Genomic DNA, 23,072 nt, shown 5'->3' with positions numbered 1-23,072 from the left:
TTTTTATTCTTCGTTGCAAATTGAAAAGTCGTGCGTGGTTTTTTGAATGAAGAGGTTAATAAAACTGCCTGAAAAGAGAGTGAGGGTGGTGCTATGCATAGTGAGCAGAGAGCAAAGACAGGGTGCGGTCTTACCAACAAGTGTTTTATAGAGTGTTTAATATTTTATGGGTTATGGGTTATGTGCGTGTGAAAGGCAAAGCGGGATACCTGTTATGGCTCGGCGACTTCCTCTGTTGGTCCAGCAAGTGGAGGTGTCCACTCAGCCTGGGATGCTCCTCCTCCCCTGCAGGCTGGCCAGCTCCTGTGTGCCTTCCCTCCGCCCCTCTCAGAAGCACATCCACCTCCATGGGGACCTGCTGCTGAGCACTGGCCGCTGCTTCTTCAGCACCCTCGGTTCAATGGATCGCTGTTGAAAGGATTATTTTATTTGCCTCTGTCAACTTTTTCCTTAATTATTCCTGGAGTCCATTTGTGGAATAATGGCTTGGGCACTTGTAATTGTTATTTTTAGTCTGGAACTTTTCTATGTTGCTGGTAAGGCCATTTCATTATTGTTAGAGCTTATTTGAATGGGATTTCACGTCTATTCCATTTGTTTTATATGCAAAACAGTTACAGTAAGGTTCTATTGTGTTTCCCTGCGACTTGTTTTTTTTCCACACGTCTGCTGACGTCGGATGGGTGGGGGTCAGCCCGTATCCTCCGAAACAGGAACCCCACCTAGGCCGGGCTAAGGCTCGGGCCTATTGAGCCTGACCCGGCCCATCTTTCCCAGCTTCCTGTTTTGACACAGATCCGCCATTTTGTTGCCGCGCTGGGAAGTAGTTGGCACAGGCGCACAAAAACGTGGAGTTAAAATTTGTGGCTCGATTGATTCGTTATTTGTAATTGCTGAAATGAATGTTGTAATGTCATAATATTTGAGGCACTATAAGGATCGTGAATATATTGAGCCGCAATATACTACTGATCTCACCAATCTGTATGCTTCCAACCTGGCGGGTGCCATTTAGGGAAGGCCCCATTGTGTTACAGCATGGTCTATAAAGTCATGCTTGGATGAGTTTGGTGTGGAAGAAGCCCATCAACTGCCTCAATGAATGTACACACAACTCGGCAGACCCCATAGTAAACCTGCTTCCAAGTGGGGCTCATTTGGTGCAATTTCAGAGCAGGTTTGTCAAAGCAAAATGTCAGCTCCAAACCAAAGTGGCCAACTTCCTTTCAATTTCAAATGTGGGTCCTTGAGAGTTTTTTTTGTGTGTTCTCTGATGACAGACATATCTACTCAATTTCATGTTGATTGGGGAAATAGCTGTCAAGGAGAGTACTCCACTAAAAAACGATTATATGCATCTCTCAACATATTTTAAACAATTCGGTTCCATTTGCTGCCCTCACATCTTTTAGATCAAAACCAATTTTCCGATTCTAACCATTTTTTTTGTTAGACCCCTACTTTTCACTGTACTTATTCCTACGTTATACGATACCTCTCAAGCTATCGAGCTGCGCTTCACGTCGGACCCGCCAATGCTGAACATCCACGGCGTCCACCGGATGAACAAATCTGACAACCTGGAGCTCACATGCAGGTATGTCCCCCTTTTGACGCCCCCCTCCAGTGTCACGGGAGGGCCGCCCCATGAAACTGTACCGGTCTTTCGCAGAGGCCGCCAGTACCTGCGCTGGACCACCCCTCCCACCAGCACTCGCTTCTCCATCAGCGACTGCAGCGGGTCGGGACTCTTTTGCACAGAGCTCAGGCTCACCAACGCCACTGTCAACGAAACGGGACAATACCGGTGCTCCTACCGAGATCTCAAAGTCGAAAGCGTCAAGACGTCGGCGGCGGTTCACGTTTTTGTTCATGGTATGGTCATCGGTTCGAGATGAGAGCAGGTTACTTGAATGCAACGTTCGAGGGAAGCTGTTTTTGGTTTCAGACGACAAGGTGCCATTCGTTCCGTCCGAGAAGGAATACGAGGTGGTATTCATCCGGGAAGGTGAGCGGGTGGTCATACCATGTCGAGGATCTCTGGAGAACCTCAACGTGACACTTCATACTGTAAGGAGATTGGTTCTTTTGACTTAAAATCGACAGTTTTGTACATTGAATGTCCAATTAACTCATTCACTGCCATTGACGAATTTACTTGTCTTTTGTCCATCCATTCAATCTCAGGAATTTATGTATATTTTTTTTCAATTTTTTTCCCAACGTTAGGGTAAAAGAGAGTCTGAAAATGTCTGGCAGAGAATGAGTTAAAAAGCATGTACAGCTCAGAATTCTTTGTATTTATAAAAGTACATTTTGTTGTTTTTTGAATACTACAAAAAAACATATAGGCTGTCAACCTGAAGTATATGTTAACTAGGATTTATTTTTTATCTCGTCATCTATTCTCTGTTCAAACTCTACACCCCACTGTCTGTCAGAAGTATCCAAACAAAGAGTTCCATCCCGATGGGAAAGACTCCCTGTGGGACCCCAAAACTGGCTTCACCATCCCCAGTCATCTGATCAGCTACGCCGGCGTGGTGTCCTGCCAAACCCGCATTGGCGACGAGACCTTCAAGTCCCCCCTCTACGTGGTGGCCGTCGTGGGTGAGAAAGAGAAACGTCTGACAAGTCTCGGGAGAACAACGGGAGCGGCGTGTTCGCTGACTGTCTGTGTGTACCCCCCATCTCTAAACACCCACCGGCTCTCTTCCGCAGGATACAAGATCTACGAACTCACCCTGACCCCCGCGCAAGTCAGGCTGTCCGCCGGGGATCGTCTGGTGCTCAGTTGTACCGCGTACACTGAACTCAACGTGGGCATCGAATTCAACTGGACGCACGCAGGCCAGCCTTTGGTCAGCACCCCCGACTCACAGGCTTTCTTAACAGCTATGTGAAACACTACACCATCAGTGGCCCATACTAACCTCAAAATGTTTCCCATCACGAAACGATTTTCTAATTTTCCCCATTTTAGATTATATAACTCAAAATAATTTATTCCAGAGTCAAACCATCATTAAAACTGGACGGTAGAACATCTGAAAGGAAACAAAAAGCACAGGTGTCAAACTCAGGGCCCAGGGGCCAGATCCGGCCCGCCACATCATTTTATGTGGCCCATGAAAGCAAATCATGTCTTTCACTTTCCATTATCCTTACTAAAATCTGTATCAAAATTATCTAATTGTGATGTTTAATAAATGTTGAGATTTTTCATTTAAATTTTTATAGTAATTTGAACAATAATTGAACAAACTATTATCCTTGACTTCTGATTTCAAAACTAGCAATCAATCAATTTGTTGCGTATACTATGATGAAACGATTAAAGAGGAAGTAAACCCAATCATATTTTCTTCCAGAATATGTTCCATGCAGGCCCACTAGTCGAAACACGGCATTCTGATTAATATTGCGTTTGTGGATGAAAAATGAAAAATCAACACGTTTTTAGCTAGCAGAGGGGGCGGCCATTTTGTCACTTCTGTTGACTGAAGATGACATTGAATTTGCTCAGGGCTCAGATAACGACCATTCATGGCTCAGCTTCAGAAAACAAGTGAGCCGTGATTGGTGGTTATCTGAGCCCTGAGCAGTTGTGATGTAATTTTCAGATCAGAAGACAGAAGAGACAAAATGGCCGGCCCCTGAGATGGCTAAAATTGGGTGCATTTTGCTGCTTAACTTATATTCCACATATGGAATATTAATCAGAATGCCATATTTCAACAAGTGGGCCTGCATATAACATATTCTGGAAAAACATTGCCCTTAAAAAATTCATTTGGTTTCACCCTCATTAACGACCCTCCGAGGGAAGCCGTAACTATAAAGTGGCCCGTGACAAAAATGAGTTTGACAACCCTGCCCTAAAGCGTCCATGCTAGTGCGAAGCCCCATTCCAGAGACAACCGTAAAACCAGAAATGGCCTATATTGTGATCACATTTTTTTCCAGCTAAAGATTTGCAAGTTAGCAGCTAATGTTAGCTTTGTTTGGGGCTGTAGTCTGTACGGCTATATAAAACATACCTGGATTCTCCCTAACATAAGTACCTTGTCTCTTGTTTCTATCCTCAATATGTCTTCCCTTCAGATGGTGGGCAACAGTTCGAATGCGGCTCACATGACGCCGCACAAGAAGAAGCTGTGGGACTCTCTGGAGCTGTCCAACACAATGGTGGTGGACAACGTCACGGTGGAACACACCGGCGAATACACCTGCACGGCCTCCAGTGGAGCCATGGAGAAAAGCACCTCGGCCTTCCTCAAGGTCTACGGTATGTTTGTTCAAAACAAAACCGAAAAAGAAAGATTCCCGCGCTGAATTTGGGACCGTTTCCAGAGAAGCCGTTCATTGACATAAAGGAGCCGTGGACCAAGGTGTGGGAAGTGAACGTGGGAGGTGTGTCGTCCACCTCCATACCCGTTAGGTACACAGCCTACCCTGAACCGAGCTTTAAATGGTAAGTCAAGTCTCTGGCCAATCATATAATGTTTTACTGTTTTTGGATGACACCGATGATGCGTTTATGAGGTCAATAAATAGGAACACAGGTCAGGTTTAGAGTTCAACCTGAAAAAATAGGAGTTAAAGTCAAACAAAACTGAGTGTAATCAGTATATCTTGCTTGTTTTATAATGTTTGATCCCCCAAAGTGGTCCAAATTGTAATTTGTGAAAAAATGTGACTCAAAAATCAAACACCACTTGGAGTTCAACCAAAGTGTTCTTGGAAAATTGTGCCGCAAAAGTCAAACACAACTTGCACTTCAATCAAAATGTTTTGGATCATTACTCCTCGAACAATTCAACAATAATGTTTTGAAATAGTGTTCCCCAAACACAAATTGGAGGTCAACCAAAATGCTCTGGAGCAATATGGCTCTCAATAGCCAAAAAACACTTGGAATTCAAACTAAATGAATTGGAAATGCTGTATCAAAACTAAGCAAAACTTTGAGTTCAACCAAGCAAAATGTTCCTGACCAATATGCCACAGAACCTAGAAGAATGTTGTATACCTTAAAAGTCTAATTGTGAGTTCTTAAAAAAAATAAAAAAAAAATAAATTAAAAAAAAAAAAAAATATGATGCTCAGAAAACAAAATGTTCAACGCTCTGGAACAATATGCCTCAAATGAACACAGCTTGAAGTTCAACCAAGATTTTGTGGTTCAGTAGGCCTTAAAAGCACAACCATTATTTTCTGGAATAAAAGCTGATTGGTTGATTTTTTTGGGGGGGAATGTCTTCTTTAAAGTTTAAGATGTTTGTCACTGCAGGTTAAAAAATGGCCTCCCACTGACGGACCACCGGATCAAGCAGAGAAGTGACGCCCTCATCTTTCGCGGCGTCACCGAAACCGACGCGGGGAACTACACCATCGTCCTCAGCAACAAAATCACCAAAGACGAGCAAAGGAGATCTTTCCAGCTTCTGGTCAATGGCATGTCATCATCCGACTCTCCACTCAGTCACTCCTACTGTAGGCCTGTTGTGTCCATAATTGAACTTTTCTCTCTTTTCAGTTCCTCCTCATATCATTGAAAAGGAGGTAGCGGTGCACATGGACGTTTTCTTGTACGGCAGCAGCCCCACGCTGCGATGCACCGCCCGGGGCTTCCCCACACCCACGCACATTCAGTGGCAGTGGATGTCCACAGACGACTGTCCGGAGGCTTTTGTGTGAGTTTGCTTTGAGGGGAGTGTGGAAGTACAGTAGAGGTTCCCACCATTGGGAAAGGGAATGTTGACAAAACACCCGCGGAGACAATGACCAGATGCGATGTAAGGCCACACGGCGGCCATTTTGAGTTGGCCAGCAGATATCAGATACAAGGTGGTTACACAACAGCCTGGAGAAGCGCACCGAGCAGGCTCCTTATCTGCTGTCCGCACATCCCGTCGCTTCCTCGCGTCAATCCCGCGCTAGGTTTCCTGTTGTGTTCCCGTCCATCGTTTTCGGGCGTCCTTGAGAACCCGATTCCATTAAACCAGCTCTTTCGGCTAAAAATGCAACATAGCAAAACAAGGAAATTGAGGAAATCACATGAAATCAAAGGAAAGCAGCGGTCTGTTGTCTTCTTTTTGGGGCTAGCATAAGCTATGTAATATGTTTTGACAAGGGTTGACACATCGGCCAAGGAAACAAACCCTTGTCAACTTTTGTCAGGTTTTTGTTCAAGTTCGTCAGGTTATTTTTGTTTGCTCTATGTTTGACAGGTTTTTTTTTTTAGTTTTTCACCGTATTTTTGCCAGACCATTTATTTTTTTGCCAGAGCCCTGTTTTTGCTCAATTTTAATGTTTGTTTATATTTTTCTTGTCTTTATTTTGTCAGATTTTTTTAAACCTTTGTTTTGGCCTGATTGGTCATTTTTTTGTTCAGATATTTTGCATGTTTCTAAAAGTTTTTCTGGGGTCATGCTTTTTTTTATTTTCATTTCTAACCACTTTTTTCATGTTTGATCATCTTTTGGCAGTTTTTGCATTTTTTGGGGGGGTCAGATTTCTGTCTGTATTTTGCTATATTTTAAATTTGTTAAATGTTTGTTCATTTTTATTTTTGCTTTGTTTTTTGTTATGGATTTTATAACTTTTTTTGTTAAATCAGATTTTAAATCAATTTTTGTCCGTTTTTTGTGACATTTCTATCTGGCTTTTTGTCAGATTTTTGTTTTCATTGTTTTTTTGCTTGGGGTTTTTTGTTAGATTTTAGTCTATTTCCCCCTGATTTTTATCTTTTTTTTTCAGTTTTTTGCCATGTTTTATCACTTTTTTCAGTTGGTTTTTGCCATGTTTTTAAAAAAAAAATTTGTATGCATGTCAAAACGCACCATAGTCTATCACTAATCTATGCTAATGCAGAAATAAAGTCATAATGGCTCTAAATATTTGTATGAAAAACTATTGTAGGCCATTAATATAAAACAATCCAATGGAAAAAAAGTACATAAAATGAGAAAAAAAATGTAATATTTTTTTCAGCTTTTTGCCCATACTGATTGTATTGACAGTTTATGTTGTAGTCTTTAACCTGCTCCTGTTTGTTTTTCATCACGAAGGCCGGGACTGTCAAAATCTGAGGAGCAAATAGTCTACTGCAAAGCTTGGCGTGACCTCGACAACGGCACAGAACACAACCCTGTGGAGCGGATCTCCACTGACGTGGATCACAGCCAGAAGGTACCAGTACACTCGGTTCTTCACACCGTCCAGTTTTAGGGTTAGAGGTTAGGTTAGCAAAACGACCCGAAAGAAATACCATGAAACTTCCTGGTTACATTTTAGATCTTGAGATGAAAATGCAGATACAGGAATTTATCTTCACAGTACTCTGATTTGACACGTGGGCCAAGGGGAAAAAAAACAACACAAACATGTTTTTTGGGCCGACAGAAAATGGTGAGCTCCTTGAAGTTCCACAAAGCCGAGGTCCACGCTCTGTACCGATGCACGGCCGCCAACAAAGTGGGAAAGGATTCCCGCGTTATTTTTTTCCACGTGACTCGTGAGTATGCTTTTGATCACATCACTACTGTCGTCAAGCGAGAGTTCGCCTTCTATCGGCCACATGTATTTTGTACTTTGTTTTTGTAATGACCTACATTTGTCAGGTAGCTATACTTGAGTTAGTGTATGTTTCCAGTTATCATTAGCAAAATTGTTAAAAAACCCGAACATCTTGTAAGATTACATTTTTAAAAAACAGAACTTTTTATTTGCAAAACATTTGACTTTATTTTTGCAATATTAAGAATTGTTACGTAAAATGTATATCTTTTGTCTTGAAGAAAAAAAAATCGTAAGATTGTATTTATTTAGTGTATTTTTGTAAAAAAATAATTTACCACTTTTTTAGTTCCAATAAATCTGACATAATTCTTGTGATATTGTGACTCTTTATCTAAATTATACAACTTTATACCTTGAAAAAAATACATTATTCTAAGATTCCAACTTTATAAAAAAGGCCATGTTTTATCTTCAAATAAACAAATCCAAATGTACCCTTGTAAATTACGATTTGTTTTACACACCAAAAATGCAGCTTTTGATCTTGAAAAAAATAAACATTTTACTTTTAAAAAATGCTATTTTTTCATTGACAAAATGCCACTTTTTATTTTCATTCAAGCTGACTTTTTTCAATCACAAATATCAAACTTTATATCTAGAAAAAAAAAATGATTTTATTGTATTCTAAATGTATTAATTAAAATGTTTTATCTTTAAAAAGACTGACCTCATTCTTGTAATACTGACTTTTTTCTCATCTCGAGCAAATGGGATTTTATTCTCTTAAATTTCCAAATATTTGTCATAAATATACTGTGATTAAAAAAGACTTTATCCTTGTTTTATGACTTTTTCTTCATAATATTGTCCTTTAAATCGAAATTCTACAATTCGTTAGCGGAAATACAATGAAAATATTCTCATGGTATTGTGACTTTTTTTAAAATAAAAAATATACAACTTATATTTAACAACAAAAAAACCCCACTGAATTTATCCCTGTAATATGATTTTTCAGCTAGAATGTGAGTACTTCTGCCACCTCTCTTTACAGGTGGCCTGGAACTGAGCGTGTTACCTTCCAACGAACCCCTGGAGGAAGAGCACGTGGCTCTGCACTGCAAGGCCGACGGGCTGATGTACGGCAACCTGGCCTGGTTTCACGTGTCCAACAGGTCCGGCTGGGAGCGGGCGGCGGCCGCGCAGCCCTGCCGCTCGTTGGCGCTGCCGCCAACGCCACTGCTGCGCCGCAACGCGTTGAATGGCGAGCATGAAGCCAACGTGAGTTTGGAGCTATTGCTGCCCAACGCTTCCCGCCTGGACGAGGGCCTGTACGCCTGCCAGGTGGAGAACCTCAAGACCAGGGAGAGGACTTGTCTGCTGCGCCACCTGTCGCTCAGAGGTGGAACAACACGTTTTGTGTGTTTTTTTATTTATTTTTTTGCTACTATCATTTTGAATGTGTGAAATCCTGTACTTTTATTTATCAAACTGGAAAAATGGACCCCCCGCCCGAAAAAAAAAAAAAACCCAGCCAAAAATCTCACAAATACTAGCAAAATATGTTAAAAACAAAACTGATTAAAAAAAGAAAAAAACAGACAAAAAAACTTGCGCCGAAATATCCATCCATCCATCCATTATCGATACCACTTATCCTCACAAGGGTCGCGGGGCGCGCTGGAGCCTATCCCAGGAGTCTTCGGGCAGTAGGCGGGGGACACCCTGAATCGGTTGCCAGCCAATCGCAGGGCACACAGAGGCAAACATCCGCACTCACAGTCACACCTAGGGGCAATTTAGAGAGTCCAATCAACTTACCATGCATGTTTTTGGAATGTGGGAGGAAACCGGAGTACCCGGAGAAAACCCACGCAGGCACGGGGGGAACATGCAAACTCTACACAGGGAGGCCGGAGCCGGGATTGAACCCGCGACCTCTGAACTGTGAGGCGGACGTGCTAACCAGTCGACCACCGGGCCAAAATATGCTAAAATTGATCAAAATTGAACAAAAAATCAGCAAAAACAGTCCAAATTTGGACCAAATACAACTATTTTAAAAAATCTGACAAAAAATCTTCCTAAAAATTGACAAAAAAAACCTGACTAATGTCAGCCAAAACGTAGTCAACAATATTCGGTAAGTGACAAAAACATTTGTGAGGGTGGGGTGGGGGTCTAATGACAAAATTTAACAAAAACGGATTTAACAAGTCTCACTTAAACAAAAGTGTGAAAAGAACGGAATTGATAAGAAATTCTATCCTCCCTTGTTTGCTGTGCTCAGGCAAAGCCATGTTAAATAAAAAAACTATTGTTTTGGCACCCTCTTGCTGCATCTTTGTGCCAAGCAATTGTGCAACCAAGCAACTATGAAATGATGGGAGGGGCTTCATTTAGTCAAGCCATAGCCTTATCTAAAACAAAAACGTGCTTTGACTCCATCGTGTGTCATCTATAGGCAATTGCAAACCTTTTTGGGTGGCCATTTATTACGCATGGACTTTTACTTCACTGTAATGTGAATGTACTGCAGGTCTCGAGGCTCCGAGGATCCTCAACAATCTCACCGACCAAAAAGTCAACGTGAGCGCCACCGTCACGCTCCTGTGCGCCGCCGTCGGCACGCCCGAACCGACGGTGGTGTGGACCAAAAACAATCACACGGTGGTGGAGGGTTCCGGTAAGACGTGTGTTCGTTATGAACCGGTGAATTAGTTCCGTCTTTTTTTTTTAAACTTATCTTGGTGACGCCTTCTCAGGCGTGATTCTGAGCCGGCGTGGTCACGTGCTAACCATCCAGCGTGTCAAGAAAGACGATGGTGGCTTGTACAGCTGCTCTGCTTGCAACAGCCGCGGATGCGACACCTCGCAGGCCATCTTGACTACAGAAGGTGAGTACGAAGCTCAATCGTTAGCTTATCTCATGGCCGCACTGCTTTAAATGTATGAATGATTTTTTTTGCCATGTCGGTTTAATTTCTTTAACTAATCAGATTTTCAAATTTCACCTCACAGGGCCAGAGCACTGGCCCTCGATGGAAAAAAAAAAGACAGAAACTGGCAAAACAAAAATAATTGTGCAAAAATCGAACAAAAACAAATCAAAATGTCCGTCAAAACCACAGAGAAAACTTGGACAAAAATATGAGAAAACAGACAATAATCAGACGGAAATTTGCCCCCGAAAATGACAAACCATGATAAAAACTATTTAATAAATCTGCCCAAGAACTTGCAAAAAAATTACAATATTGTTTATGCATGTGTACCATGTCGTGCTGCTATGGTACGGCGTTATTTTGGCCCGTGTATTGCTTAACTGCATGATTTATTCGCTAACATTCCAGAATGGAACCATTTCCTGTTTGTTGATTTTAATAAGGATATATTGTTCAGCCTGAAACCTCCTGGCTAAACTATCTCATTTATATTTAACCCCAAGGCTAACTTTTTTTTAGTTTTTTTTAAATATCAAAGATTTGAAAGGAGAACAACTTCCTCGTGACAGGAAGCTGGCTCCGCTTGTGTGCCGCTTCATCCTCCCGGGAGTTTCTAAATCCAAAACAATGGGAGGACTATATAGGACAATGGGTGGGGGAGGGGGAGGGGCTTGCCGGGCCTTGCCGGGCCTTGCCTTAGCTCTCCTGTCCAAACCGACCACCGGGAGACAGACAAACAAACCCGTCTACGTGACCCTGGTCTTGCCAACAGAATGTGGACCTTGGGGGCGGCGCCGCTGCTAACGAGCTAGACACCACAAATTAGTGCGACAAACAGAGAGACCTCTTTGTACAATTGACTTTAGCTGTCGAAAACGTGACCACATGAAATATTTCCGACACTGACGCACGCACGAGCCCAAGGCAATGACAAAGTGAATGCCATCCCTTAATTTTTCATACCACGTATTCTGTTTTTTCAAACCACACATTAGGTTTTAGCTCAATGGGGTGCTGAATCACTGACTTTATGGAAAATTATAAGATCAAATTTTTGACAGATTTCTGTCGTTTTTTGTCATCAATATACTGTATATGTCCAAGTTTTGTCAGGTTTTTTTTCTTGTCAGATTAAAAAAAAAAATGGTGTCGGATTTTTGCATAATTCTTGTTTGTTTTCCAGGTTGTGTCATTTTTGGTATGTTTTTGGTCAGATCTTTTAAAAATAATATTTTGTCATATTTTGGACTGATTTTGGTTTAAGCTTTTCAGGTTTTTGTCTGATGTTTTGCCATATTTTTGTCATACATTTTGTCAGTCAGTCAATTGTCATTGCTGTTGTTCTTGTTGTTTTGCCGGATTATTGTTTGATTCTGGTTCCGTTTTTGTTGTATTTTTGTCTTTTCACCAGATTTGTGGACAATTTTTGTCAGTTATTTTGACAGATGAAAAAATTTTGGGGGGTCCAAATTTGGTCTGTTTTTGCTGAATTTTTGTTAATTTTTATTGGTTTTATCATATTTTTTTTGTTTACGTTTTTTGTCTGTTGTTTTGCCAGATTTTTTGTGGGTTTTAGTTTGTTTTTCCAAATGTTTGTTTTTTTTGTCATAAGTTTTTCTTAATCAATTTTTAATCAATCAAATTTTTTTCCCCATATTCTCTGTCCTATTTTTAAGACTTTTGCCATGCGATTTTGCTGGTTTCAGGCGCTGAGGAAAAGACCAACGTGGAGCTAATCGTTCCCATCGGTTCAGTGGTTATCGCCATGTTTTTCTGGCTACTGATCGTCTTTGTCATCCGCGGGAGAAAAAGAGTAAGAATTTCCTCCTATAAGGGGTCGTCAGAGATATAATTCAGGATGGCCTCTCACACACATTTCCGAAATAGATTTTTCTCGTCTGCTACTAAAACACTCTCATTTACAATACTGAAATACTCTCACACACTGCTGAAATCATGTCAAATCAAAAATACAAACGGTAAAACATAACGGAATACAGTACGTGTTTCAGTGCGTTTATGAGAGAGTTTCAGTCGTGTGTATGAATGCATTTTAGCAGAGTGTGTGAGAGGCAATACTGAATGATGTCCTGGTGTCCTGGGCGGCCCCTCATAGTCTCGGCCCACACAAGTGGAGGACATGCTTGAATACAACACGCACACACACACGCACGCACACACACACACACACATACACACGCCACAAGTATGACTGATTAGAAGCGACCGCTGTCTTTTGTGTCCATGAACAACGGGGTCGCTTTCTGCTCCCATAAGTCACGTACCTCCACTGGGCCCCCATTTACTGGGGGGAGCTTCACTATAAACACGTCACACAGTCGCACTGTAATGCAAATGACGCTCTGTTGCAGCCCAACGGTGGCGATCTTAAGACGGGCTACCTCTCTATGATCCTGGACTCGGAGGACGTGCCCATGGACGAGCAGTGTGAGCGGCTCACTTACGACGCAAACAAGTGGGAATTCCCTCGGGACAGGCTGAAGCTCGGTATATGAAAAATGATTATTAACTTTTTAAAATATATGTATTTGATGGATGGGAAATCTGGTGATAAAATGATTCTTCATCTCTCCCATGGTCGATCAAAGAAATGAGTCAGGACATTTCCCGTAGTTGACTAAACAAATGAGTCAGACCTGTCGTGATAGTCAAGCACAGAATTTAGTGCGTTAGTCATGGTCAAAAAAAGAAATGAGCGCATTCCCCATAATCGACCAAAAATTTGAGCCGGAATGTCATGTTTTAGTTCATTAATTATTAGTCAGAATGTCATATTTTTATCAAGGAACTGATTGTTAATATTTCCGATTGTCAACTACAGAAATGAGTCAAAGTTTTCCTCATTGTTGACCAAAGACACGAGTCAAAAGGTTTCTCAAGGCATTCCCCTAGTGATGGTTAAATGAAGCTTCATGAAGCACTTGTGATCATTTTTGACTCCTCTAGATGGGAATCTTAGTTGTAAGATTTTTTTAATAAATTCAATAAATTTCTATTGCACTAGCCCTTATCTTTAATCCAAGAGCACTATCTCGAGGAGTAAAAAAATGTCACAAGTGCTTCATGAAGCTTCATTTTCACACCATTACATCCCCCATAGTTGACCAAAAAAAAAAATAGTCAGGATGTCAAACTTTCATCCGTTAGATAATAATCGACCCCATGATTGACCAAAGAAATGAGTCAGGATTTCATATTTTCAAAAATTTCAAAGAAATTAGTCAGCATGTCACATTTTCTTCTAGACTATTAAAATAATGTTTTATTAAAGCTCACATAGGTTTCCCAGCAACGATGTAATGTCAAATGATTTAAAGCAATGGTCAGTCACAAACAGATGACAAATGTTGTGCGTTTAAAGGCGATCCGTTGGGACGAGGCGCGTTCGGTCAGGTCGTGGAAGCCGCCGCTTTTGGCATCGAGAAAGTCACCACCTGCACCACTGTTGCCGTCAAGATGCTTAAAGGTGAGTCGTACCCCGTCCGTATGGTATGTAAGGTATAATAGTAGACGAGTCGAACGTTGGTCAAATCTGGTGTGGCAGAGGGAGCCACGTCCAGCGAGTACCGAGCTTTGATGTCGGAATTGAAGATCCTCATCCACATCGGACATCACCTCAATGTGGTCAACCTTTTGGGAGCCTGCACTAAGCCTGGCGGTGAGTGTTCGCAAACCACCGATGGGAGTAGCACACGACAGCGAGCATAGTTGATAATTACAATACTGCGCTGCTTTTTCGTGTAACGTAAGGCTCTACTCATGACATTTAGAGTCATGTGATACCCATAGATTAAGTATAGCAGCTAAGACTGTACAAGATCCTAACTTGAGAAAATGAAGCTCCACATCTGAAGAGATTGATAGGCACCGCCTACTGGTGCAAATGCGCAAATACAATAACTCCACCGCTGACACTATGATTTCCTTCAACGCCCCTTTAGGCCCTCTCATGGTCATCGTTGAGTACTGCAAACATGGAAACCTCTCCAGCTACTTGAAGAGCAAACGTGGAGAATACAGTCCGTACAAGGTAGATGGATCAAAGGTGGCACATGATAGCAACTAGATATTCATTCTTGTTCTTCTGTGATCCTCAGAGAAAGAGAACAGACAGTCAAAGGTGGACGTCCGCAGAAGACGACGTGACCGAATGTGATCTCGGCCTGGGGAAGATCGCCCAGCTGGACATCTGCACGGGGACGGCCGACAGAGCTTCCGACGGCCACCTCAATCCTCAGGACGGTACGTAATTCCAGTTTGATCTTTTCGCACCCGGGTTTGGTTGATCTCAACGCCCACCGTGTATTGCAGAAAGCACAGACGATGACCACCTGACCATGGAGGACCTGATCTGCTACAGTTTCCAGGTGGCCAAAGGCATGGAGTTCCTGTCCTCTCGCAAGGTGAAATAATCTAGGAATGTGGACATCCGTACAGATCCTCTCCACATGGACACTAACTGTATTCATGTGCTTTCAGTGTATTCACAGAGATCTGGCTGCCAGGAACATACTTCTCTCTGAGAACAACGTGGTAAAAATTTGCGACTTTGGTCTGGCCAGGGATGTCTACAAGGACCCCGACTACGTCCGCAAGGGAGATGTGAGTTCCCTCGTTGGCGCCTCACACATAATACTGGGTTATCCGGAAAAATATACTTGTCAAAACATGTACCAGTTGTGTCAGGAAAGATTTCCCCTTCAACGTGGACCAGGCGACCAACCGGTCGAGTCACATGCAGCTAGCTAGCAAGCTAGTACAACAGGTAGCTGGCTAATGATAGCGTTGAATGCTGCAATGTATCACTGGTTGTGTGAAACAACACGGTTAACATTTGGTTGTCAGCTAGCTGATGCGACCTCATTGGAATCAAACAGGCCACCAAAGCGACTAGCATGTAATAATTCACACCGCGACCAAAATGCTAAGTTGGCAACACTGATTCTGCTTTTGTAAACAAGCTCTTCTCTGTTTGTAACTAGTATGCGGTGCAAGTCAGCTGGAACCCGCTTTAAACTACAGAAGCTTCTAGAAAGGACAAAATTGTCCTGACGAATAATCTCGAATTAGTCGCTAAAACCGATGAAGAATTCTCACACTGCTGACATCGGAATTGACATGTCTGTGGTTTTCCCCCATAGGCACGGCTCCCTTTGAAGTGGATGGCGCCAGAGACAATCTTCGACCGGGTGTACACTACCCAGAGTGATGTCTGGTCCTTTGGGGTCCTTCTCTGGGAGATCTTTTCACTGGGTAAACCAACTAGGTTACACGACACAAAGAGGATGAATGTGCGTGTGCGAGGGGCATCTTTTCACATTTGATTTTGCGGTGTGTCGTGGTACCATGACTTACAAGTTTAAGGTGTTCCATGACTGAGCTCATAGCTTAAATTATTCAAATCAAATCATTTATTCGAATTGATTAATTGATCCATTCCATCTCCTCAAAAACCACAGTCAAGGCACCTGGGAATGGTTTTAAATTGGAAAAAAATGACAAAGGGCTCTATTTTTTGAGCAGTGCAAATCCGGCGCAAGGCACGCTCTAAATCTGCGCAGGGGCGGGCTAAACTTTGTTTTGGTATTTTTGATGACGCGCGCAGATTGCCACAGTTTAAAATGGGCGTTTTGCGCCGTTTTGAGCCGTTGTGAGCGTGAACATACCCTGCCTTCCAGAGACAGATCACACATGTCCGTATGTGATAGATTTGAGCTCACAACACAAAGCAAAGTTACCACTGTATGTATGTTAAGTGTGTTATTTCCGCAAAAAAAAAAAACATTTTCAGGAGCTTCTCCTTATCCTGGCGTCTGCATCGACGAGACTTTCTGCCGCCGGCTCAAAGAAGGCACCAGGATGAGACCACCGGAGTATGCCACCTCTGAGATGTGAGTGACGAGGAGATCATTATTACCAGCGCACTTCTATTGTCATTCTGAGCCCTCCAAAAAACACTTTGGCAGATACCAGACCATGTTGGACTGCTGGCTGGACCGCCCCACGCACAGGCCCACCTTCGCAGAACTGGTGGAGCATTTGGGCAACCTGCTGCAGGCCAGCGCTCGTCAGGTATCAACGTTAACGCTTATGCATACAACATTAGTGACTTCTGAGAAAAGTAATAAGCTGACATGTACACTGGCAGTCATTTGGCTATTTAATATTTAGCCTAACTTAAGGCGCTGTCTCCTCCAGGATGGCAAGGACTACATCCCTCTGACAGCAGGGGGCGACGTGGCAGGAGCTCTGGGCTATGCCACGCCTCAGAGCAGAGACATCATAGAAGCTCACCCGCACTATGACAACGCTCTGTCTCTAGAATCTGCGTAATTTATACTCAAAATGTTCTCTTCTTGGTGGTATGTGTGGTCGTCCACTGACGTTTGGATGCATGTTTGGGGTGCAGGCAGAGCGAAATGTGCAGTCGGAGGCTCAGCGTAAAGACGTTTGACGACGTCCCCGTGGAGCACAGCAGCGTCATGGTGAGCAACTTCCTGTCATGTCATACATGAATTATTGAAACAGTCAATGCGAAAAATACTGACGAAAATAATTTCTATGAATTTGTAGAAAAAAAAGATGCTAGAATAAAATTTAAAGGAAATTGTGATGTTATGAGATTTGGAGGTGCAACGATTAATCAAGAATTAAACGATGATCAAATTTAAAACATTTATTTCATCATTCATATAGGTGGATCACATGGACTGTTCACCAGAGGAAGCAAAAGGTTCGAGTCCACAGCTCCTAACGACGCCCAACTTGAGGTAAGCGCGGCAATCTATGTCGAACTAAAGCGCAAACACACACTCACACTCTACTTCGGAATTCATGTAAATTAAAGTTACTGGAATCAAGTCCAAATGTATATGTATATGTATATATATATATATACAGTGTACCGCAAATTGCGAAAATCGTATAATTGACGTAACCCAAAAAATTATGGCAAAACCGTTGATGATCTGCCAGTAAGTGTTTTCCCCCAAAAATGGGGAATGGCTGCCCCAAAAAACGAAATACAGTATTGGAAAAAGAATCCGCGTATATGCCGGGGTCTACTGTATATTTCTTTGGATAAAATACAAAAATTAAAAACAAAACCAGAAAAAGAATTTCCGGGTCATAAAATTTACAAGTCACAAAGTAACGATCATACAGTGCCCTCCCGTGAATGCTTTTTGTATACGTATCCCCTGCGATAAATAGGGGTTAACGGTTTTGAGGTTTGTGACTGATTGGCAGCATGTCATGTCATCCCTCCCATCAGCCAGCTCCTGCGCTGCAAAAGCAAAGAGTCGCTGGCGTCTGAGTCGTCCAACCAGACGAGCGGCTACCAGTCGGGCTACCACTCGGACGACACAGACGCACCTGTCTACGCCAACGAGGAGGCCATCGTCAAACACAGTATGCTCCTGAAAAAGCAGAAGTCTCCTCCTGCGCCTCCCGTGCCCAAGTTCGGCGTGGAGATCCGTTACAGCACGCCGCCCGTCTGACCCTGGAACCCTTCGGTCTTGTACAGTTTTTTTGGGGGTTGAACAATGTGCAGAGCTGCAGCGCTGTTGTTGTTGGCGTCATAAATCAACCGGAACAAAAATGAAGGTTGACTGACGAGAGGGTGTTAAACGATCCCCGGCTATCGTGTTTACTCAGCGAGCTAACGGGAGGACTGGCTTCCTGTACGGCAGGAAACGCCGTCGGAAATTTTGAGATCATGGCGTCAATGCACGGAATGCTTTTGTTTGACATTGGAGGCAGTTCTCTTTTCTTTTTTGTGTACAGTCTTATTTTTACCCGTATTACAGTATATATGCTATCCAGAGAATTCTTGTAACTAGTTTTATAAAATCATTGGGATTTTCCCACTAATAAAGTATTTGGCATTTAAAAAAAGAAGTACTTTAATGCAGATTCTTTTGAAGTTTTCACATGGTCACGTTAGGAGGGCGGGGGCTCTCAACATTGAAACAAAAAGAAAACAAAAAAATGGCATTACACATCTACGTTCTTTTTCTCAAAATTGTTTTGCTCATTGTCGCTTCACATTTCCGCAGGTTACGCTGGAGTTGTGTAAAGTTGATTTAGTTTTTAGAGCAAGTTTGTTAGGTTTTATTACTTTTTTTTTTTTATGGTTCATTTTAGTTTAGTTTGAATTGGTTTAGTATTAGTGTATTAATGTAGTGTAAGTGTAAGCTAAAAAAAAAAAAAGTCACCAAGTATTGTGTAATAAACTAAAGTAAACTACAATTCTCAAACAACTGACCTTCCTTCTTCTGTATCTACGGATGCACAGCAATGCCGAAATAAATAACGTTAAAAATGAACCCTGAAAGCTCATGTATGATATTAATTCTCACAAAGGACATTATCGCTACATTTTTTGTTAATTTTCTCAACGTAATTTGTAGTTTCAGTTATTTTTTGTTTTTAAAAAAAAACTTTAAAAAAAAAAAAATTGTTTACGAAAATATTTTTTCAATTTTTGTTTATTTCGCTATTTTTCATTAACAATAATAACCTTGCCACAAATTACCACAGATGCTAGTATGTTTCCTCCTGTCCTGTGACGTTCTGATTGTCACAGGACAAGGCTTTCTACAGATGAAACATGGACTCCGTACACCACGCTAACACTCCGCTTTGAAATTCACGGAAAATGTCTTAAAGTTAGAAGAATAAAGATTGAATATTCCTCGAAAAAAGTTACCATTCAAAGAAAAACCTCAGAGTATTGCATGAAAAATGTAGTAATATTGCAAGTGAGAAATGTTATGAAAATAAAATTTTAATTAAGAATAAAAACTAATAAAGAACAAATTATGAAAAGAGCAAAGTTTTTTTTTAGACAGAAATCAGGGATTTACAAGAAAGGGGCTGCAAACTACAAGAATATGGTCTAGTACAGAACAAAAATTAGAATGTTACAAATAATGACATGACAAAAAAGTCTGTTATCTTTATATTTTGATGACAAGAAATATGTCTGGAAGCATCAAAAATGAGGTCCCAAAATTCACCAGAAAAAACGTCGCAACGTTACAAGCATAATCTTGCGTGAAATCTTATGAGAATAATGTAGCAAAGTTACGAGAATAAAGTTGTAACATTAGGGAAATAAATGTGCACTGTTATGAAAAAAAAGTTGTAATATATTCATCGCAGAAGAAGTGTGTACCCTGTTTTACTGTGGCCAACTAGGTCATCTGCACCGTGACTGCCGTGAAAACATTTTTTTGACAGTTAAAAAAATCGCCCCGGGCATCCATGGCAATCAAAATCTGTCACATTTACCCAGCCTGTCTCCATGCATTGTTTCTCAACCATTCCATGTTGTCCACGGGGACCTGAAACGGGGCTGCCGTTGCCGCTGGGAACATCGTGTAAACGTACAGTAGCTTAAGCCTTTTCAACAAACTTGTCTTGTAAGAATGAGCGTTGACGTCACCTCTCAGCATGTGAGTGGGTGTCGAGTGACGAAGGCTTATGAGAACGTACGACTAATGTGTTTTGTCTGCCATCTCGGAGAGCAAACGCTGTTAAATATAGCACGTTGTCTCAGAGATATAGAATAATAATACAAGAAAGAAAATGTTCTCTTACTTTATTGCCCTACCTTTTTGGTGTGGAACTCTATAATGATATGCAAGTTGACACCAAAACGCAGGGTCTTTAATTCGATTTAGCATGTTTCGGGCGATTTTATTGTTGTACATACATATATAACTGTAAGTATACAGGGTACAAAGTCTCACTACAATGCTAAGGGTTGTGCAAAGATCAGCCTAAAAATACAACCAAAAAATGTCACACTGTGAAAAGCAAGACTACCCTCTTGTGTAGAAAGGATGTCATCACATGGAGGACATCCCTCATGAAAAGTTACTATTACTATTATGTATGTTCACAATAAGTGGCGGGACCAGACATGAGGAGTGTGAGGTGCATGGAGTCTCTCAGTGCAGCAGGTGACGCTGTGGTTCCAAAAAAAAACAAAAAAAAAACAAGTGGAACTTGTTCAAATTTGTGGAAATTAAGTTGTCCTCAGGGCAGGGAGAAAACTGAGCTCCTCTCATATGAAGTTATCTCCTTGGTAAATACAAGCATGGAGTGCTGCAGCAATGTGGAAACTGTGGAGTTTCTGCATTTATGAAGGAGGTAAATTAGGTCTTAAAGGAGACCGAGCAGAGTGTGGAGTGGCCCTATTTACTAAAGAGGGTCATTTACCGAAAGGCAACTGACGGCTACATTAATTTCCTTATTAAATAGCCCTCAGTTTCCTCTTTGAAAAATTCAAATTCTTCATTTTGGTATTTTGACAACACTAGTAAATAAGGGCATCCCACAGTCTCCACTTTGCTGGCCATTTTATTGCTGCTTTCAGTCTCCTGTTGCACCCTTCGGATTTCTTGATGCCCTCAGTCTCCTCTTGGATAAAAAAAAAATGTCTCCTCAGTAAATAGGAACACTCAGTCTTTACTTGACTTTTGCATTTTTATGGAAACGGGGGCGTTTCTAGCCGGTGTTTCTAGCTGATTTAATAGTAACCGTTTCACCGGGGAGCTCCTTTGTTTGCAAAGAAAGTACAACTCGCGAAAATGTAATGTCGGGATAATTATGGGTAATTTTTTTCCATGAAAAGGTTCAGGTATGTTGCTGTTCAATCCTTTTAAGGACAACGCCCCATCGTCAAGTTTTAAGATTGAGAGTGTCTTGCATGATCACGCAGTGCACCATTCCTCGGCTCTTTCCCCTCACCTGTCAGATCGCATCGCTGACATATCTGCGCGCACGCAGAAACACACAGACAGACATACGCACACCTGCATCTGTCAGGCGTCTTGTTGAGCCGTCAGACGGCAAAGGCGGCGGTGGCAGTGTTCCACTCATGAGATAACAAATCTGGATATTGGAAACAAGGTGTGTCCTAATCCTAGAAAAAAAAAAAGAGCTGTCTATCAACGCTGTCTGATGGGGGAGGGCCGTCTCTTTTGTGTTTATTGTCTGGCGCGTGACGTAGCCACGCGTGAAACACGTTCGCATACACGCACGCAAGGTTTGTTCCCCATGTCAGGGAGATAAGAATATACAAAACCACATCTGAATTGAAATGTTTGTGTACATTGTGAGAGAAAAGAGCACATACATGTATGAAGTATAGATTATCAAAGGTTGTGCCACATGAAGATAGAAAGACAAGAGCATGCGAACACACTGCCAACCTAATTGCATGATTACATCATTAACTCATTCACTGCCAAGGACATATTTATTTGTCTTTTCACAGTCCAGCCATTCAATCCCAGGAATTTATTGATTTGTTTTTCCCAAATGGTTTCCAACGTTAGGGTAAAAGAGGGTCGGAAAATGTCTGGCAGTGAATGAGTTAACTTACTATTACCCAGTCAATAAAAAAATACTAAAATCCTTGCTAAAAATGGTGTTTTTTCTTGTTTTACAATAACGTTCAAGTATGACTTAGTCAGCTCTGCTATTGGGCTGACGTCAGTTGAGGTTGTGCCACACGAGCATAGAAAGACAAGAACACACACGCATGCCCACACACAGATTTGGTTGACAGTCACGCTGCAGATAGGCCCCTGGCTGCCTTATCTCCGGTCGTCACGTAAAGGCCGCTAATACAAGACCGTCAATCAATCGATCGTTCATTCGCTAACCATATACCACTGAATATATGGTATCAGATATCCTGACAACACCGATCCTCCTATATAGCAAAATAACAAAAATATATCAAAACGAAGTCTAGTTTAACAGTCCCGGCAACCTATCAATATGCTCACGACATCCTGACAGGTGTGTGACCCCGCAACAAATTTGTGAATGGACATTAGCAATAGCACTTCCTGCTTTGTCGCACATATAATAATAGCTAATTGTGCAATATAAACACGCGTCTAACGCAGCTGCACATGTTTACGCTGCGTTAAAACAATGTTGGCCCACCTTTGTTCATTTCCTCCTGCTACTAACAAAATGTGAGCTGGTGAAAAGCACCATGGGAAAGTTTGACCAAATTCAATTCAAAGCAATGCAGCTGTTTCCCCCGGCAAAACACATCAATATTTCCGCACGAGGGTTAGACTGCGTCCATGTGTTCAACCCACCGTAACCGCTACTAAAAAGTGCTCTGCTATGAGATTCCTCGCATGCTATGCATAGTTCAGTGACTGCGGTTCAATTCCAGCTCCAACATGTTACATGATGTACAGCCTGTATAACATGCTCTTGAGCAGTTGGGAGTTAAAATGTTAAGGGGGAAAATACAAGCCCGTGAAGCCCGTGTCACGTAGCAATGTGGAATTTGGTAGGAACGTCTATCATGAGTAAACCCACAAAAAAGTTTCAGGGACCCATGCCTGAAAAGATACAGGAAGTTTGCCATTTTTGTTCAAAGTGGTTATTTTAGTGTTTTTGCAGGCCACTTTCAAAGATCAACTCGTTCTAGCGATCAACTCGTCCGTTTGCTATCAAATTTGAATGTTATGGTCAGGGGCGGAGCCATGGGTGGGCCTGGGTGTGGATAGGCCCGCCCAGATTGACAGACTGCCCACCCAA

The 23,072-nt window shown here is 41.9% G+C and overlaps 1 protein-coding gene across 2 annotated transcripts; it reads left to right on the top strand.

Annotated features, from left to right (window-relative positions):
- The first annotated feature begins 346 nt into the window (after positions 1 to 346).
- Positions 347 to 18,788, top strand: kdr (kinase insert domain receptor (a type III receptor tyrosine kinase)). Of its 2 annotated transcripts, none has more exons than XM_086046869.1 (30): positions 347 to 536; positions 1,504 to 1,597; positions 1,673 to 1,875; positions 1,949 to 2,070; positions 2,445 to 2,610; positions 2,722 to 2,861; positions 4,105 to 4,288; positions 4,354 to 4,474; positions 5,294 to 5,457; positions 5,540 to 5,696; positions 7,074 to 7,194; positions 7,408 to 7,519; positions 8,582 to 8,929; positions 10,067 to 10,213; positions 10,293 to 10,424; positions 12,179 to 12,285; positions 12,845 to 12,980; positions 13,855 to 13,959; positions 14,038 to 14,151; positions 14,435 to 14,523; positions 14,591 to 14,735; positions 14,805 to 14,896; positions 14,973 to 15,095; positions 15,635 to 15,746; positions 16,285 to 16,384; positions 16,460 to 16,565; positions 16,692 to 16,822; positions 16,903 to 16,978; positions 17,190 to 17,263; positions 17,767 to 18,788. In XM_086046869.1, the coding sequence occupies exons 1-30, from the start codon at positions 482 to 484 to the stop codon at positions 17,990 to 17,992; spliced, it is 4,002 nt and encodes a 1,333-aa protein (XP_085902995.1). In that variant the 5' UTR covers positions 347 to 481; the 3' UTR covers positions 17,993 to 18,788. The 2 variants fall into 2 exon arrangements, with proteins under 2 accessions (XP_085902995.1, XP_085902994.1); XM_086046868.1 differs by having other exon boundaries at positions 2,442 to 2,610.
- Positions 18,789 to 23,072: the final 4,284 nt, after the last annotated feature.

Source organism: Filicampus tigris, chromosome 12, assembly GCF_054856515.1.
Source record: "Filicampus tigris isolate MCC_2025a chromosome 12, RoL_Ftig_1.0, whole genome shotgun sequence".
NCBI lineage: Eukaryota > Metazoa > Chordata > Actinopteri > Syngnathiformes > Syngnathidae > Filicampus > Filicampus tigris.
This window is presented reverse-complemented; position numbering and strand designations above follow the sequence as displayed.